The sequence below is a fragment of the Fusarium poae genome, chromosome 2, assembly GCF_019609905.1.
Source record: "Fusarium poae strain DAOMC 252244 chromosome 2, whole genome shotgun sequence".
In the NCBI taxonomy this organism is placed as follows: Eukaryota; Fungi; Ascomycota; class Sordariomycetes; order Hypocreales; family Nectriaceae; genus Fusarium; species Fusarium poae.
In genome coordinates, this window is record NC_058400.1 from 3442787 (window position 1) to 3460215 (window position 17429).

The following is a 17429-nucleotide window of genomic DNA, read 5'->3' on the forward strand; positions in this document are numbered from 1 at the left end:
TATCGCCTTGCTAAAGATCTTGCCAGAGACTTAGCATCGATGAGTCTGCTCTTATTGTGTGGCAAAGTTTCTCTGAGACTGTCACGTATACCGCACTAACAGCCCAAATAGCCGCGACAAACATTATATACGCTCCAATGTCCCTGAAACACTCGAAATAAGGCGTGTGCGACTTTTTGTTGTTCAATTCTATCTGCTCGAGGAACATTGTCGAATATGTATCGGGGTAGGAATTTCAACGTTTTCGTTTGGTCTAAAGTCTGGACGTTAGCCGATTTTGCCTACTTAAGAGTAAAGAGAATACTTCCTGCTCTTCATTCTTTATCTTATTAAGTTTACTGAATGACATATGAAAGATACACATACCTTAAAGCTCGAACAGTTGGTCCTGTTCTGGCGATAGCATGGCTCGGAGGGTCTTGTTGTTATACTCATTCGCCTGGCATATGCTTCGTTGATGTTACCAGCAGCGTCTAGTCTGTTGCATGTATATTCAATATCGAAAAGTACGAATGGATACTGCATCGCTGGTCAGCCTCCTTTTCAAATGGGTAAGGAACCTACCCCTGTGTATCCTTGGATAACTCACTTGGGATATAAAGCTCGAAACCTTTTACATCAAAGAAGACGTGCTTGAAACGTTTCTCCTTTTCAAGTGCCATCGTATCGAATAGTTAAAGCCATATGTTGACAGCTTTCTCGCGAATTCGTTCAGGCCCGCGGAATTGCGGCAGGCTCATTCTCAGAAACATCTTCAAAGTCGAGAGTATTCTGCAACGAGATCAGGGTTCAAATCCACGACACTCCACGACACATTTGTGAATATGGCGTGGATATGGATGCTGACTAATAACTTCGATGTGGAATGGGTGGAAATGGATCCATTATGGAAATGAATCCATATTGTGGAATTTGTGGAATGAAACCTACTTTGTCCAACAATGGTAATTAGTGGGCCGCATCCAGGTCTTGGTCGTCGACGTTTTTGTCACTCGTCCATTAGAATCCTATCTAGCGACCCGATCAAACCGGCACGCAACCAACTCCGTAGTGTCTGACAAAGCCCAATTGTACTGGCATCTAGCCTATTGCGGCTCTTGGTAACCATGCGGCCAGTGGTCGAGAATAGCCTCTCACACTCGGCTGACATTGGTGGCACAGTAAGCAGATCCAAGGCCATTCTAGACAACCGGGGGTATTTGAGCCGCCTTATGTGCCAGTATTCGTAGGGATCTGTGACAGAAGCATCAGCATCCTCGATATCACGCTGCCACTGCTCGTATTCATCAAGATCCAGACCGCCAACCGAGGACCTAGGGGATTGAGCTGGGGATTGAATTGGCGACTCGGTAACAGAAATCCCTCCAGCCGTCAGTCCTCGCTTCTTTGTGCGCCACGCTGTGAACTTGTTTCTTGAGGTCTTCAGCCGCTTATTGGCAGGCAACTCAATCTCTGGGTCATCAACCTCCAGGTCCCTATACTCTCTCTCCCAGAGATCCTGGACCATCTCCTTCGCCTTGGTAATCCACAACTGTCTTTCGTCGTCGTCTCCCCACAAATCGTCAAACAGTGCCCACCGGTAGGCAGGATGAAGAACTGCGGCGCCATAGATCAGGGGGCTGTCGTTCAGATGCTCGTAGTATTCGTTCAATTTGAGCCAGCCCAGGTTGATGTTGACAGCGAGATGATGGCCGTCCGGAAAATTGGCGACTGCTCTTTTCCCGGATTCGAGGGTTTCGAGAAGAAATTCGTACGCGTGAATAAGATCCCAGCTTGTTCCTGTACAAGTCAGCTGTTAAAATAGGAATCAGGCCGCTTTTGAGAAGTCTAAGGCTTACCAGACAGTGGAGGGTCGATCTCGTTTTCTTCGACCTTTCTCTGGTGTTTTCCCTGTCCATCACCCTCAAGGCCTCTCACAACCAGCTGGAAGTCAAGCAAAATGTCGTAAAGAGTCCCGAGCACATGCCAATCATCAGCTGTCATGCGATTCTCTTCCTTCAGGAAGAAGGGCAGCTTGGAGCCCTTTTTGATGTGGCCAGCTCTCGTCAAGTTGACCTTCTCCCACTCGTTTGATGCTCTCTGGACAAAAGAATTATAAAATGGCCTCAAGGCGAGAGCGCGCTCAATCATCGAGAATTGAGAAAGCCACCGGGTAGCATTGTCGACCACAACTCCAACTGGACGGTGTTTCTTGAGCTGAGCATCATCAGAGAGTTGGCTCTCGACAGCTTGTACCTTCTTGAGCATATCGGTCCACGTGTCCGATCTGCTCACCTCCTAGGTCTTCGTGAGTATAACAAATAAAGCAGGTGACTCAGCCACCTACAACAGCAAAGTTATGCCATTTTCCAACAGAGCCTCGCCTCCTCCAGACTTCATGCTCCTTCGCTGCCGTGTGAAGTCCTTCGAAGACCTCTTTCTCGAAAGCATCCGGGTTCTTGCCATACAGCATCTGTTTCACTACTATGTTGACAACGTGGCCAACGCAGCGAACCCATCGCTTCGCCCAGTCGAAACCAAATTCTAATCCAATCTCCCCCATCGAGGTTTTATTGTTACCGGCATTATCCAGTGTAAAATATCCGAGTTTATCGCTGATCTCGTACTCCCGAATGATCTCGATAATTTGCCCGGCGATATTCTCGCCTGTGTGCCGCTCCGTAAGCTCAGGCAGTCCGAGAACGCACTTCTGCGGCCGATTGTTTGAATCCCGAAACACACATGTGATGCCGTATAAGGCGTGTCGGTTACCAGACTTCCAGCCATCGTACTGGATATGGATCTGTCCCGGACTCTTTCGCAAAGCATCCTTCACTCTTTCCATATTGTTGGTAAATTCTCGTTCTGCGATGGCACGCACGGTCACGTCAGTAATGTTAGCTTTTGTGATCTCAACAGATGGATTGAGGTAGTTGAAGATGTCTCGAAGATCTTGATCGTTGACGATCGAGAAGGATTGGTTAGAATTGACAATCCAGTTGACAAGTTTCTGCTGGAATACAGTTTTGTCGAAACGTTTGATCAAGGTATTGATCAAATCTTGTTCCTTCGGCTCCTTCGGGTTCAACTGTAGGATTGTTGCAATGGACTGATGTGCTTTCTCGGATGCCTTCGCAGGCTTTTGCCTCTTGCCTGTCGGATCCATGATGCCATTGTGGTCCGTGTACAGGTGACCCTCAGCGTTCTGCAACCCTTTGATGGCATAACTCTTTGGCCTCGGCCGCTTTTGCTTGATGCAAAGGCAACACACCCATCGGCGTTCCCCCTTTTGGGCATGCTGGATATCGTAGCCGAACTGATATACCCATTGACGCACTTGGCCGTCTCTCTCCGTCAAGGTCCAGCCTTTGTAGAGCTGGAAGAGTCGTTGATTGTCTTCTTCTGTACGTTCTGGAACGGGTGTGGTTGACTTGGTAGGATGAAGGGTGGCCATTTCGATTTGGGATAGTAAGGGCGTGAGTAATAGTAAACCGTCCTAGAATAGACTTGTTTGAACTTTGTGTACGGGTAAAACGGAGTGGAAAATTGTTGCTGTTGCGTTGTTATTGCCGATGGAAAGTACTTAGGGTATGCGCTATTTCATAAGGAAATCCAGGTATTTTCAAACCCCACCTAAATTTCCATTCCTTGCCACAATTTCCACATGTGGAACATGTGGAAGGGATTCCGTGGCGTGGATATGGAAATGCTGAAGCCTACGTGGAATGGAATGGAATGGATATGGATCCACATTATGGATCCATATGTGGATTTCGTGGTATGGATTTGAACCCTGAACGAGATCATGCATTCACCGCTGGTAGATCACAATCTCGTAAACTTCCTTGGTTGGGAATTTTGACTCGATACTTTTGACTATCAAACCAGTGATTGTTAGTACTCTCTGCAACTTTCAAGTTCAATATTCATGTAATCGCGGCATGGCCTTGATCAGGGTCAAGAACGTACAATAATGGGCCTAGGGGCCCCAAGTCTCTTGTATATTTAGCATTTACATTGCGATTTTCTGTTGTAGCAAGGATTCAACTGTAAGTGCCGCCAGCATAAGGCGGTCTGCTTCAAAACTCGTGTAAGGTTGACTCAAGGTTGAGCGGTTGCGATATGTCCTCTGGCACTAGCTGTTCACTCGTGAATATAAGCTTCCGATGTCAATTGGACGTTCGTAAACAGCCTTTCTGTGTCGGATCTCTTTACTAAGACTAGTTTCCAAGGGTTTCGAGGTATATATTTCACCCAGGGGGTGTTGCCGAAGGGTTCAACTCAGGGGGCGGCGATTGATAATTTTCCCAGACCGAAAAAGCAAAGAAGCTTCAACACTCGAAGACAGTATAGTATGCTATTCGTGATTTCTAACGGCGGTAGACGTATATAGTGATAGTAGAGAGAGAGAGAGAGTGTGTGTGTGTATTCTGAAGATAGACCTCCTGAAAAGTGGTCAGCTGAAATAGTCATATTAGTCAAACAAACAAAACATGAAAGTAGATGGTAATGCACCCAGCCTGTAATATCCCCGAGTTCTTTCAGGGACACACTGCAATACACAATGGCAATAAGCCTTGTCAACAGATATAGGAGCTCACACCCAAGTAATGATGATAGATACTATTACCAAAACAAACCTAAGTAGTGTTGCAGGGATTCTTGGACTATTACTTTCCCATGGTCCCATGCAATTGACTGATATTGTTGAATGGCAGTTGACGATATATCATGCTCTCGTCCGGTATATCGGTAAGATTCGTCTTTCGAGACAAGAGAAGAGCCCGGCGCTCTGGTTTTATCAAAAGGGTATCGAATATCTCGGAGTTTCACAAGTATAGTTCCTAGGACTAAGATTACTGTCAGAGTACATGTACGACTTGAAATACTAAACTCACCGAGTTTATAGGAAGTAGCGAGTCCGTATTTTTAAGCCCTGGGTTACTTGGGTGGATTCTTGCCCTCTATCGACTTTCCGAAGCATGATAGATTCCATAAAGACATACGGGTAATGGCCCAGTATTAGCTTGTGTCCTGCTGGTTGTTTGGCGCGCTCGAGTGCTCGAAAGGGCCTCTTCCTGGACCATAGATTAGTTACTGCATAGCTTTATTCCATCTTAGTTTTATATACATGAATGGCTCACTCATGGCGTTCCGATACCCCAAAGATCAACAGCAGTGTGTCATGGGTGTTGTAGTGGTGTTGAGATCCGGACGATAGGTTTGGCCGCCATTTCGGTTTTCTCTGCAACCACAAGATCTAGAAAGCCGCTCTTTGGAGTTTCTAAGGCTTTGTGTGACGTAGTATCTGATGGTAGGACTTAGGGTTGATTTTTCAAAGCCTTCAGCAATATATGGCGGCACTCGTGGGCGTCTGACGCCTGCTACTACAGCAAGACGACAGATGTTCGAGCTTTTCCACCCGAGCCGCCGTATGTATACTCCGGGGGACTCTTCGATAAGACTATGGGGGTGATATACTAGTAATTTAGGATAGTTCTTTGGTAAGAAGATACTGCTGGCGGCTTTGGTGATCGGTCGTGTTGGGTTGAGCAACCTCGCATATTAGTTTGCGCCCCTGGCATCTCCGATTCGATAGATTGCAAAGAATTCTGGGATATTGAAAGGTCAGTAAAAGGTACTCAGATGGTAATTGGACCTATCGACTGGTCTTGGGTGTAATTCAATGCATACACAAAGAAGCAGAGCCGAGTGTTGTAGGATGTGATTTGACAGTACCTTGTATCTTCAAAATGTTCTCCTGGGAAGAACATTATGAGTGATTCAAAAACAATATTCCTAGACCGGATTCTCTTTAAATACTGATGGGAAGCCATTCATTCAGGATTTCAGTCAAGGTCGTGCATAGTAGAATCAGGTAGGGCAAGGAAATTGCCAAGAGGCCTACAACATTTTTGCACAAAAACCAAATCAGTAATCCACATTGATAATTAGAATAACATCATAATGCTTCAAGTATAATCCCAGCTAATTCGACAGACGGCATCAAGATTTATGGGCGAGTGTTTGGTATGAATAAACAATCTTTTGTGACATTTTCTTTGGCATTCTATAGTTTTTGCTCTTCCATGGTTTACCAATGTTGCCATTAAGGCAAACATAGTTCAAGGAGATGCATGCAAACATTCCATGCGTCGATACTACTACAAAAGTGTGATCCAATGTATTTCCTGGTACTATGTAGCCACGTACTATATGCTTGGAACTCGCTTTGTTACAGGAAGACTGTTGGAATGGTTATCTCATAGAAACTACAAAAGCAAACCATGCAATAGCTTTTGGGTTAATTCGATTTATTGGTAGTGGTTAATGGTAGCCTGTATATGCACAGTTACAGCACCTGTCTTCGTCTGTAGAATAACCCCAAAACCTCTTTATCGCTACGACTGTCCAACAACGATTAAAAGATAGAATGGCGTCAGTAGAGTCATCTTGTATAGTGTTGGTAAGATATTCCCAGTAGTCCATGGCTTCATAGATAGTCTTCTTCCTACTCCTGAGTGCTTTGTAGTGTCAGTTTCAGTAATTGTTCCACTGACACCTGTCGCATAGGTTAGTACCTAGCTTCCATGGTTTTTTACGCCTGAGTTATTGTGTTTCAGCTTCGTCTAGTGCCTGACCCCTTGGCCAGTGACTCTCTCGTCCACTACAGTACCGCCACTCCCCTATTGTTGCCCCCATAGACACCAAGGCACAAGGCACACCATAGCATCGCAGAGTTTACTGTAAGTCATGTTCTTTCTTGTCACTTGTATAGTATCCTTTTCCTTTGAATAAGACCATACTATCCTATTGTAAGGAAGATCTTGCTTATCTACACTCCCAATGCTATTCATTCCGCCCCTATATCATCTCAGGACAGCATATCGTGACCTCCGTCTTGTCTCCTGACACATAGCTATAGATCATACATATAGCGGAGAAAGTATTCCCCGCCCACCCCGTCGCCTTACAAGTTCTCGTGGTCGTTGAGCCAGTGGAGGGTTTCTTTACACAAAACAACACCCCGAAACCAAGGTAACTATTTCTTGCTCTTCCTCGCCTGCACCCACCCCCCCCTCTTCTCCCTCCTCTTCCATCCCTCTTAACCCAAAGCTGACATCACATCCTCGCCGCTCACCAGCCGCTACCATCACTATCTTGTCGTCGCTACTATCCTGCCGCTACTACTCCTATCCTGCCGCCAACATCCCTCCCGACGACATCAACATGTCGTCGTCCCCTGAATATCGCCGCCCACGCGAGCCGGCTACTTCAAACCGGCAGCTGAGGCATGCCTTCGCGGAGTTTGGCATCGACGCCTCCGATTTTGAAACGCAGTCAGATGCTGGCTCACCTAGGGGTAAGTGACCTTCTCCTACTTCCACTGTTATCTCTCCTCCTGTTGCCTTTCATCCTCATTTCTTCCTCATGTTGTTTATGTGTTATTCTCTTCCACTCCTTCTACCGCCCTCAGCTTCCATTTAATCCATGTTACGAACTCTCCCCTTGTGTTTTGTGCCCATTCTTCTCTCGTCTGTTGCCCTCATTCCATATCTGCGAGCGCAGAGGCTATCAGAATACCAAGTTTATGCAGCCTGAAATGCCTCCCCATTCCTCCGAGGACACGTTCAATTCAGTTTTTGATGACGAGTCGGGTATATAACTCGAAACTACTGTCGGTCCTATCGAGCTGTTCGACTAGATGCACTACTGTTGCAACTTTTGTGTCCTCTCAACATCAGGACCCCTAAAAAGTCCATGTCTCTCAACCGCCATTCTTTGTCATACATTATACCCCAAGAATGGTTAGCTAACACATCTCAGGCCCACCCTCTCGTACTTTATCTAGTGCTAAAAGGTATGTTTTGGTTTATGGTTGTCTTCCATCTTGCCCTTCCTAACGAAACTCCACAGTCTCCCTACCCTCACCAAGACGGCTTACGACTCACTCGAGTTCAACCAGAACTACGATGACGGTATTCAGCCGTACTGGGGGTTTGTTTAATCAAGTTGAAGTTTCAGTTGAGAAAGACGTGCTAACTCCACCAGAAACCTCTCCCCCAACACTGATCACAACGGAGAAGCTGAAGCAACCCCTTTCCATGACCTTGAACAAAAGGGCGAGTCTCAAATCCAGATCGGTGCCACCAACGAAACCCCTCGGCACTTCACCAGATCTCGAAGGACATTTGATGCTCAAGCTGTTTATCCGGCTGAGGCTTGTCTCTTCGTTGCCAAGTAAGTAGCTTATTTTATTATCAGATATATTACCTACTAACTTATTCTTCAAGTCTTGCTCAGAATATTGATGATATAAGCATCGAAAAAGATCTTACTCGATTCTTTGGTCAATATGGAACTGTCTTCATCAAAGTGAAGCGTGATCGACGACTCATGCCTTACGCCTTTGCCCAGTTCACCGTAAGTTGTCCCTGAATTTCTGTCAAGTCGTCCGTAGTTAACTCTTTATCCAGGAACGCAAACATGCCGACTTTGCTTTGAAGAATGCAGCTGGAAAAGAACTCATGGGTCGCATTCCTCGCTTGGAAAAGTGCGGAGGAAACTGTACGTTGCTTCCTCACGATCTTGACCCGATCTAACTGTCCTTTAGTATCCTACATCATCTTCCGCAGAAACAAACGCGCAGTTCAGTATGACGAGGCCCACAATATCTTCTCCCCATATGGGAAGATTGCCAAGATTGAGACTTTGGACTATAAAATTCAAATCAAGCTCAATGTGCCTCCATCCATGATGGTACAGTATGAGAAATTCGATCCTAAGCGAGACGTCATCAAAGTAGGTAAAGTTGCTAAGAGTTTGAAGAAGATGCCTGACAACCTCTTAGTCTTTCGGTCCTTCTGATGTCTTCATCATCATGTCATACGACCCCAAGATCGCTCAAGATCCTTCCGAACGTGCTCCAGGCGACCGAACTTTCATGGAACAGTATGACAAGAATCGTCGCTCAATCTTCATGGGCAATTTGCCACCCCACACGGGTGAGCATCTTGTCCACAGAGTTGCCTCTCTCTGTGGAAATGTCATTTCTATTGATCTCCGGATCATCCCTGATATTAACGGTGGTTGTAAGAAACATAAACCCTTCATCTGACTACTTAGCTAACTGTTGTAGCCCCTAATGTCTATGCCTTTGTTGAATTCGAGCGTCCTAATGCCCCTGACGAGGCCGTCCGTCAGTTCGTAAGTTTTACAACTCCTTCGTTTCCTCAACTCTCAACTTACCAACTTATGCTTCTAGAACGGGACACAAGTCGAGGGTTCTATCTTGAAAGTTGAGCGAAGGCGAACCAGGCCTACTCGTGATGCGCGAAGCTATTCGAACTCGCTGGCGATGCGACCACTGCCATTAGTGCCGCCTCTGCGTCCTTATCGTGCAGCTTCTATCGCTCTGGCACTGGCGATGAGACAAGATGATGATCACAATGCAGGCTCTCTGGCTACTGCACTTGTCCATTGTGGACCCAACCACAGCCGCCCAGGATCGATGGCTGCCGCACCCACTCACCACCAAGGACAGCATAGCTGTTCCGTATCTATGGCTGTCGATGGGCTTACGGTCGATCAAAGTAACAACAGCCGCATAGAATCGACTGATGAAATCTCCCTTCCCCTTCCTCAGGACATCCAAGCAATGCCAGTTCAACCTGAACAACTCAACCCGCGACGTGTGTTTCTTTCTCCCAACAAGATGGCTCAGTTTGGTGCTGGTGAGCTAGACGAGTACACTCCCATTAACTCGCCCGACAAAGTCAGTGGTCCTAATGCCACCGGAAACAACGTTCACTGGGGACAGTCGCAATTCATTGACGCCTCTCCCTTGTATGTATCTCCTACAGGATCGTCTCCTGTGCATCACAAACCCAATGATGCCCCGGTTAAATCCTTTGCGGAGCGCTTAGCTACTTCTGGAAGGCCAACGTCATATGCGTTCTCGTCGGCTGCTCAGCATGCGGTAGACCGATGCGAGATGGCTATAGAAGAGAAGGAGAACGGCTCTGCCAAGGGGCACCGTCGTGGCCCTTCTGCCCTCTACCCAGTCGCACCAGCCCTGGATCTTGAGGTCTCAGAAAGTGATGGACCCAGCGAGTGGCGAACTACTGGTACCACAGAGGAGGAAGAGGGCTTTAAGGAGAAAAAGGCAAAGAGCAGAAAGAAACTCCGACGCGGCTGCCTATCAGAACAAAACCTGAAGCTAAACGAACTTTCCGACTCACAGCTCAACAAAGACCACAAGTCGGAGGAGAACCTCAAAGTGAAGAAGAGAGTTTCCTTCAGAAAGGAGGCATCTGTCATCAACAACAGCCCTGAGCCAGTTCACGAGACACCTATCCGCCAAGCGCCCATTCACTCTCCCTATATGGGGCCTACTCTACAGACACAACTGATGCCAGCACCGCCTCCTCTCCCTGGCGGCCTTGTATATGTAGCGGTCCCTTACGAGTCTGTTGCCGCGCAGTTGGGCACTCCGCACTTTTACAGCTATCCGTCCCACCAGCATGAGGTTCAGTATCAGGCCCATCCTCACGTCTACCAGGAGCATCCGCAAGTCTACCAAGAGCATCCCCAGGCTCGCTACCAGGCTCATAACCAGAACGTTTACGGAGAGAGCGCCCGTACTATTTACCGAGCCCAATCCCAGGTCCCCTTCCAGGAAAGTATCCAAACACCGTACCCTGGATATGCTCAAGCATCCTATGGCGAGTATGCCCCGATGTACCAGAATCATCAGGTTCGGTACCAAGGCCCCCAGCATGTCGATCTTCAAGGTCGCCGTTATGCCTCATATGCTCACCCTCAGGAGTACCGCGAACCTCCCCTGCAGCCTCACTATCCCACCTACAGTAACATGGCTTCTTCTAGCAACGTCTACATGCCCCGTGCTCCGGCCGAGTCTCCTCACCAGAGACGACAGCGTATTGAAGCGGAACGATACCGTCGCTACAACGCCTAATTTTGATCACAGCAAGTATGGTCATGTCGGGTGAGTATCTCGATCAGACTTTGATTGACATCTCAATCAACGCCATCTCTCTTTCGGCCCTTCCATTTTGACAACCTAATTTCATTCTATTTCGGACTCTTTGATTCGACGCATTTTCGATCCAGTTTGTATGCACGTATGTATGTTCACCCGCGTTTATTCCAGCAACAGTTCTTCAGTTCAGCAGCATCAATCCCTTCAGCATTTCTTTCTTGGCACTCCGCTTTCCCGACATCAACCTGTCAGCATATCAGCGCAAGTTCACCTAGCGGTGATGATGCTGCGCCTAGTTTCCATTTGTCTTTCTCAGAACTGTCCCCAGCACCAGTCATCGAGCCTAGCAGCTTAGGCTCGCTCAGCAACTATGATGCACGACTCAGTTCGGTTCGGCATCTTTTATTTTTGGTCAACGCCCCCTCCAGCACATATCGGCACAGTTGCCAGACAGATCTTCCTGCCCAGAGACAGACATTAAATCCAACAGATAGATGTCGTTTGGTGCCAAGATGGCACGTCAGGTTGAAAGACCTGGCTAGAGGCTAGGAGGTCCTCGTGTTGGTGCAGTCGGGATTGAGATGAATAAAATTGTATATAAAAACACAAAAAAAATAAAAAAGAGAGCCATGTTCTCAACAAAGGGTTTTTACCCACCAAAATTTGTGTCCCTTGTTTATCGTGATGTGATGTGTATGCCTACTGTTACCAAATTGAACTATTGACCAAGAGCAATAAAAGGACCGAAATGGCGATGTATGATATGATGTGTCTCTCTATATCGTCGGCCGATCAGTTATCGTGAAGGATGGATCAGTCATCGCATCAGGCGGTTTATAATGAAATGACCCCCACTCTCTGATGGAACGAAAAGACAAGACAAGCATTTGATGGCCCGAAAGTGTTGGCCAAGAGTTCTCTTAACAGTTAATTTGGCGGTAGGACGTAACTCGATCGGGAATAGGACATATTCTTTCTAAAACGCTAAATAAATAGTCAGTCCAGGCCCAGCGCGACTTTTATTTTATTTATTGTCTTGGACAACAGTTTTCATCCTTGCTCTTCTCCCTTTTCTTGTTTGTATTTTGGTCAAACGACGTCCCCAACTTTACACGACATAAACTATAAACCTTGCGCAATGGGTTTCCCATCTTTCGCGGCATCAAACGCCGTCATATACGTCACTTATGGCGCTTTCCTGTTCGTGATCCTAAACTACTAAGGTAACTAACTTATAATCAAAGCTGACAATTGAAAACAGAATCATGGGAACTGGAATCGCTTGGAAGATGAGAAACCAGTCCAAGGCCGACTTTCTCTCTGGCAATGGAACTCAGACGGGTCAGAAATTCCCAGCATCTCATCACTCATCATATCCCCTCTCAAGACTGCAAGCTAACCACCACAAACAGCCTTTCCTCTGGCCCTCAACTTCATCGCTTCCGGTGAGTAGAGCTATTCGAGCTCTCACTACACTACTCCGGAGCGGTAGCAATTGCAAACGCAACAGCAAAATGACAGCAAAGACTTGCCCAGTCATATAGAAGGCGGCTGCGATGACTCGGAAGAGCTCCATCTAACCTGATACTTCTCATGGTCGAGTATACCAATCAAGAATGAACGATCAGGTTCGTACATTGAATGAAAGGATCTTCTTCTTCTCTCCCCCTCTCTAAACGCCCCCGAGTTTGCCTCGGAACTCTGTTGCTACTAACCATTTCCCACGCTCAGTTGAGAGGATACTCTCTTCTGAGCCTGGCTCACTCGAAACTGCTCCAGAGAGGCAATCTCGGGAGGCTAGGGGGAGAGGATGCGGCTCACTACGGGCGCTGAGTTGACGTATCGTCCGGATCCAACCTCGGAACACTTGTGTAGCACATGTGTCTTCTGGGGAGATCATGGCGTACGACGACAAAGCTGAGATTGTACCGTAAATACTCGATCAAGTTAATGCTTGCGTGGGAAAAGTGTTGCCGCTCCAATTCCATCCCCTGTCCTCCCCCAAACACTTTAGAATGACAACTGACTCTTATAGCACTCGGTTCCGGTATTCTCTTCTCGTACCCCGAGCTGGCCACAATCTCTGGTGTGCAGGGCATGATGGTGTACGCTCTTGCGTCCTCGCTTCCTATGCTCATCTTTGGCTACCTTGGTCCTATCATCCGACGCCGATGCCCCGAAGGCTTCGTCCTCACTGAGTGGACTCGACAGCGATATGGCGTTATCACTATGCTGTACTTGAGCTTCATGTCAATGGTAACTCTATTCCTATACATGGTCTCCGAGCTCTCCGCTATCGGCCAGGTGGTTCAAGCCTTGACCGGCCTCGACCCCCTTCCGGTCATGATTGTTCAGTGTGTTATCACTACCATCTATACCTGTAGGTATTTTCTGGTCCTGCAGCTTTGATTTCCTTCTAACTTTGTAAGCCCTTGGTGGGTTTAGGATCTCCTTCATTACAGATGTTGTTCAAGGTACCATGGTTATTGGCCTTGTCATCATCGCTGCCATCACTATTGGTGCCAAGACTGAGATCCAGCGACCTCTCATCGACGAGTCCGGTCTTACCAAGCCCAACCTTCTCGGCTGGCAGCTTCTCTACATCCTTCCTGTTGCCGTTCTGACCAACGACTTCTTCCTTTCGTCTTTCTGGCTGCGAACCTTTGCTTCCAAGACTGATAAGGATCTCCGAATTGGAACCACTATTGCCACGATTGTCATCCTGTGCGTTCTTACCCTCGTTGGTTCCACTGGTCTCATCGCTGTTTGGTCAGGAGCCTTGCCTCTTGAAGACAGTGCCGGTTCTGGCTCAGTTGCCTTCTTCGTCCTTCTCGAGACCCTCCCCAGCTGGGTCGTTGGCATTGTTCTCGTCATGGTTGTCACCATGAGCACAGCTGCCTTTGACAGTCTTCAGTCTGCCATGGTCTCGTCAGGCTCCAACGATCTGTTCCGTAACAAGCTCAACATCTGGTACATCCGAGCCATTGTGGTGCTCATCATCATTCCCGTCATTGCCATTGCTCTCAAGGCCCCGTCTGTTCTTCAGATCTGGCTCATCACCGATCTCATCTCTGCTGCCACTATTCCCGTCCTTGTGATCGGTCTTGTTGACAAGTTCTACTGGTGGCACGGCTTTGAGGTTGTTGTAGGAGGTCTTGGTGGTATTTTGACCGTCTTCATCTTCGGTTGTGTTTACTATGGAAACGCCCAGGAGGCTGGAGAACTCCTCCTTGTGCAGAAGGGTCTGTACGGCAATGATTGGAGTGCATTTGGCGCCTTTGTCGCTGCACCTGTTGGTAGTCTTCTTTGGGGCTTAGGGGCTATGGTTGTTCGCATTACTTTCCAGTATGTGTATGCCAAGGTCCGCGGACATCGCTTTGATGCTCTGGACCGTCCCCTGAATCTGCGTCCCGCCAGCAGGGATGATGATACCCCTTCTGAGAACCTTGTGTCTCAGACCACAGGCAAGTTCTTCTAAACGAAGTTTAAACAGATACCGTTGGATTCTGTTTCATGATTGGGGAATGGCATACGATTTATAGTCATCGGTGCAGTATTGGTCCCATGCTTGGGATGTGTGGCAAAAGTAAATTTAGTTTGATCAAATGTTTTATCGTTAGTGAAGCTCTGTTGAGCCTCAAATGTTAAGTCGTTTTTGCGTATATCTATGCTCTTCTTTGTTTATATCGTGGCATTTGTCAAGTTTGTCAAACTCAACTTCACTTGAGACCCAGTACAAAGCCCAAAGAACCCTCTTCGCAAAGGTGAATTATCCAAAATTGAATTGGAGATGCTTCGCAAACATCCGTTCGCCGGCACCCAATGCTATTTTATAGTACATCTATGCTCCTCGTACAATATACACTGTCGTTTTACACATTTGCCTCTTTCTCGGCTCACTCATGGTAAGCGCCCGTCACTTGAGGTATACAATTAGATCTCTCTATTTCAGAGGACCTTTCCATCCAGCGCGCTGAGCCTGCTCTCGCATAATCCAATCTTGCTCTTCTTGGTATGACTCAAGCGTTGTGGCAGGAACAGTGCCCCAGATTCGCCACGGTGTGGCCTGGAACGTCTTCTCGCTGACCTGTCTTGAGAGCACCACGTACTCCAGCTTGTCCTGCACCTTTGTACTGCCAGGTATGAGCTGGTCGGAAGGCTTCTTGTACTTTGCGACACGCTGCGTTGAGGAAATCGCGATAACGGCTTGTTCTGTGCAGTTGTCCTTGTCGTGGGGGTTGATGTTGTGAACTTGGTGTGCTACCACGCGGGGATAGAACAATGACTTGTTGAGCTTGAGAAGCTCGAATGTGACACGCTCGCCAGCGTTACGACGGTCGATGGCAGCAGTGAGCTTCTTTCCGAATTGGCCAAGGCATAAGTTGTTGATCGTGGACTTGTCACCCGCAGCAAACGCCCCAAGCATCTCCATGTACATGTTCTTTGCTGTGGGTGCAATCTTGCCCCGACCGATCTTCCACTTGGGCCGTGTTGTCCAACCAGGCATGGACTTGAGCTTGAATTGAAGGAGGGAAAGGAATTCGATCCCCCATTGGCGGAATCGGTACCATGTGTAGTTTAGAGCGCTGGAGACGCTGGAGGGATATCGTGAGAGAGGGAGAGGGACGAATGTGCCTGTTCCACCGTTAGCTCTTCTCTGTTGTTAGAGTACCAGAGGAAGCTATATCAATTGGCGCATGTGATGACCAAAAAGTTTGTCAATTCCTCACTTCCATCTTCCACTCACCAGGAAACAATGGGCCGCCGCCAGACTTGAAGTACTCGTCATTGGCCTTCTTCTGGATAGCAGACATGGACTCAACATCGGTCTTCTTGGAGTCCTTTGTGGCCGCCCTTCGCATCTCTCGCAACATCCTCTCCCTTGAGGGCATCGACATGTATCGGCATTGTACCCTCGTCGCTCCGAGAATGCTCTGGCGCAAGATGGCTGGGCGCAGCGCCATTACTGAGGAAGACATTGGCGGACCTCTAAACCGAAATGTCGAAACGCTCAAAAGGTATGGATAGACACCCGGTAGTTACCGGCGGCGCAGGGTCATAATCGAGCTCGAGCTGGCTTCGGCCATCATAGTCTGCTGCCACTGAAGAATTTCATGGGTTCTGGGCCGATGACGGAACAATTAAATGCCGAGAACGACGCATAGGGTGGTGTCAAGGTGGGGTTGGCATGACGGGAAATATCACAGTATACACATGGTATCAGGTGCCAATCTTAAATGTTCCTTACCTATGGGCAGAGCCTCAACACTACTAAGGTACGCTCGACATCATAGCTCGACAGCCCATTCCACGAGTGAAGGCTCACTCACTATCACAGCCTTAGCTGCTTTTACGATTAAACCTCATGTTCTTCGACTCCCGGTGAGCCAATTGGGCTCCACGAAAGCTTGCGGCAGCTTGGGCATCGAATCTAAACTCTACCGAACCATCAAAATAAATCACCCATCATGAGGGTCACGCATATGCTCTTGTCGAGAAGCTTTTTTGGCCGAAGCGTGGACGAGCTGAAGAGGCGCACGCGAATAGGTATACTCTGGTTGTCCTCAAGTAAAACTCAAAACTAACCATTGCAGCTGTGAGCTTCGAGGCTATCAAAGGCGCTACACAACCCAAGCCGCTATACGATTTCAACGCCCTCGAAAGCGTTCGCGATTGCATTGTTATGTCTGACAAAACCATTGGCGGTTTCTCACAAAGCAACTTTGACTTTCACAAGTCTACAGAGTCGAATACTGGTTCAGATACACCTTCCGCCTATGCCCGCTTTCACGGCAACATCTCTACCCGCCTCCCAGATGACCGTCCCAATATCCAGCGTACAGGTTTCGCCGGCTTCCGATCTCCTGACCAAAGACCTACCATGTTTGGTCGTTCAATGTGGGATATTGACCCCTATATCTACCTCGCCCTGCGTGTCAAGTCCGATGGCCGCAGTTACTTCGTCAATGTGCAGACAGAGAGTGTTGAGCCCTCAGACCTGCACCAACATCGACTGTTTCCGAAACGGCCGGGTCAATGGGAAACTGTGCTAATCAAATGGAACGACTTTGTTAGAACGAACCATGGCTTCGTCGTGGAGCCGCAGACTGAAATGTTGCGACAGAAGGTGTTGACTGTTGGTGTTGGGTTGACAGACCGCGTTGACGGTCCTTTTGAGCTTTGTATCGAAAGAGCCTGGGCCACGAACGACGCAAGTGAGGCTGACATAATAAAAGAGCCTCAAACTTCGGCTATCTCAGACGGAGGTGAACTGAGGAATAAAAAAGGTGAAAAGGTGCGGTGGTAGATCCTAGCCATGGACAAGGTGGTATGGCTCATGTGTTTATAAACTTTATGCTCTTGGATGAGCCTCTATGGACTGACTGATACGTTGCTGAGTTTTGTACAAATAAAGGCATAACGAGTTACAATTTGGTTGCGATGGTAG

The 17429-nt window shown here is 47.8% G+C and overlaps 4 protein-coding genes across 4 annotated transcripts; 3 read left to right on the top strand and 1 right to left on the bottom strand.

The window, feature by feature from the left end:
* Positions 1–7209: 7209 nt before the first annotated feature.
* FPOAC1_005037 (uncharacterized protein) lies at positions 7210–10957 on the top strand (the record flags this gene model as incomplete). Its single annotated transcript, XM_044849568.1, has 10 exons — positions 7210–7342; positions 7807–7840; positions 7897–7977; positions 8032–8220; positions 8274–8403; positions 8457–8547; positions 8594–8781; positions 8831–9071; positions 9119–9186; positions 9245–10957. The coding sequence occupies 10 exons, from the start codon at positions 7210–7212 to the stop codon at positions 10955–10957; spliced, it is 2868 nt and encodes a 955-aa protein (XP_044708278.1).
* Positions 10958–12119: 1162 nt separating this feature from the next.
* On the top strand, positions 12120–14459 carry FPOAC1_005038 (uncharacterized protein; the record flags this gene model as incomplete). Its single annotated transcript, XM_044849569.1, has 5 exons — positions 12120–12181; positions 12243–12322; positions 12394–12426; positions 13017–13361; positions 13411–14459. The coding sequence occupies 5 exons, from the start codon at positions 12120–12122 to the stop codon at positions 14457–14459; spliced, it is 1569 nt and encodes a 522-aa protein (XP_044708279.1).
* A 465-nt stretch (positions 14460–14924) lies between these two features.
* On the bottom strand, positions 14925–15960 carry FPOAC1_005039 (uncharacterized protein; the record flags this gene model as incomplete). The annotated part of the gene is made up of 2 exons (XM_044849570.1): positions 14925–15616; positions 15729–15960. 2 exons carry the CDS (start codon positions 15958–15960, stop codon positions 14925–14927), a joined length of 924 nt encoding a protein of 307 aa, XP_044708280.1.
* Positions 15961–16449: 489 nt separating this feature from the next.
* On the top strand, positions 16450–17288 carry FPOAC1_005040 (uncharacterized protein; the record flags this gene model as incomplete). The annotated part of the gene is made up of 2 exons (XM_044849571.1): positions 16450–16528; positions 16576–17288. 2 exons carry the CDS (start codon positions 16450–16452, stop codon positions 17286–17288), a joined length of 792 nt encoding a protein of 263 aa, XP_044708281.1.
* Positions 17289–17429: the final 141 nt, after the last annotated feature.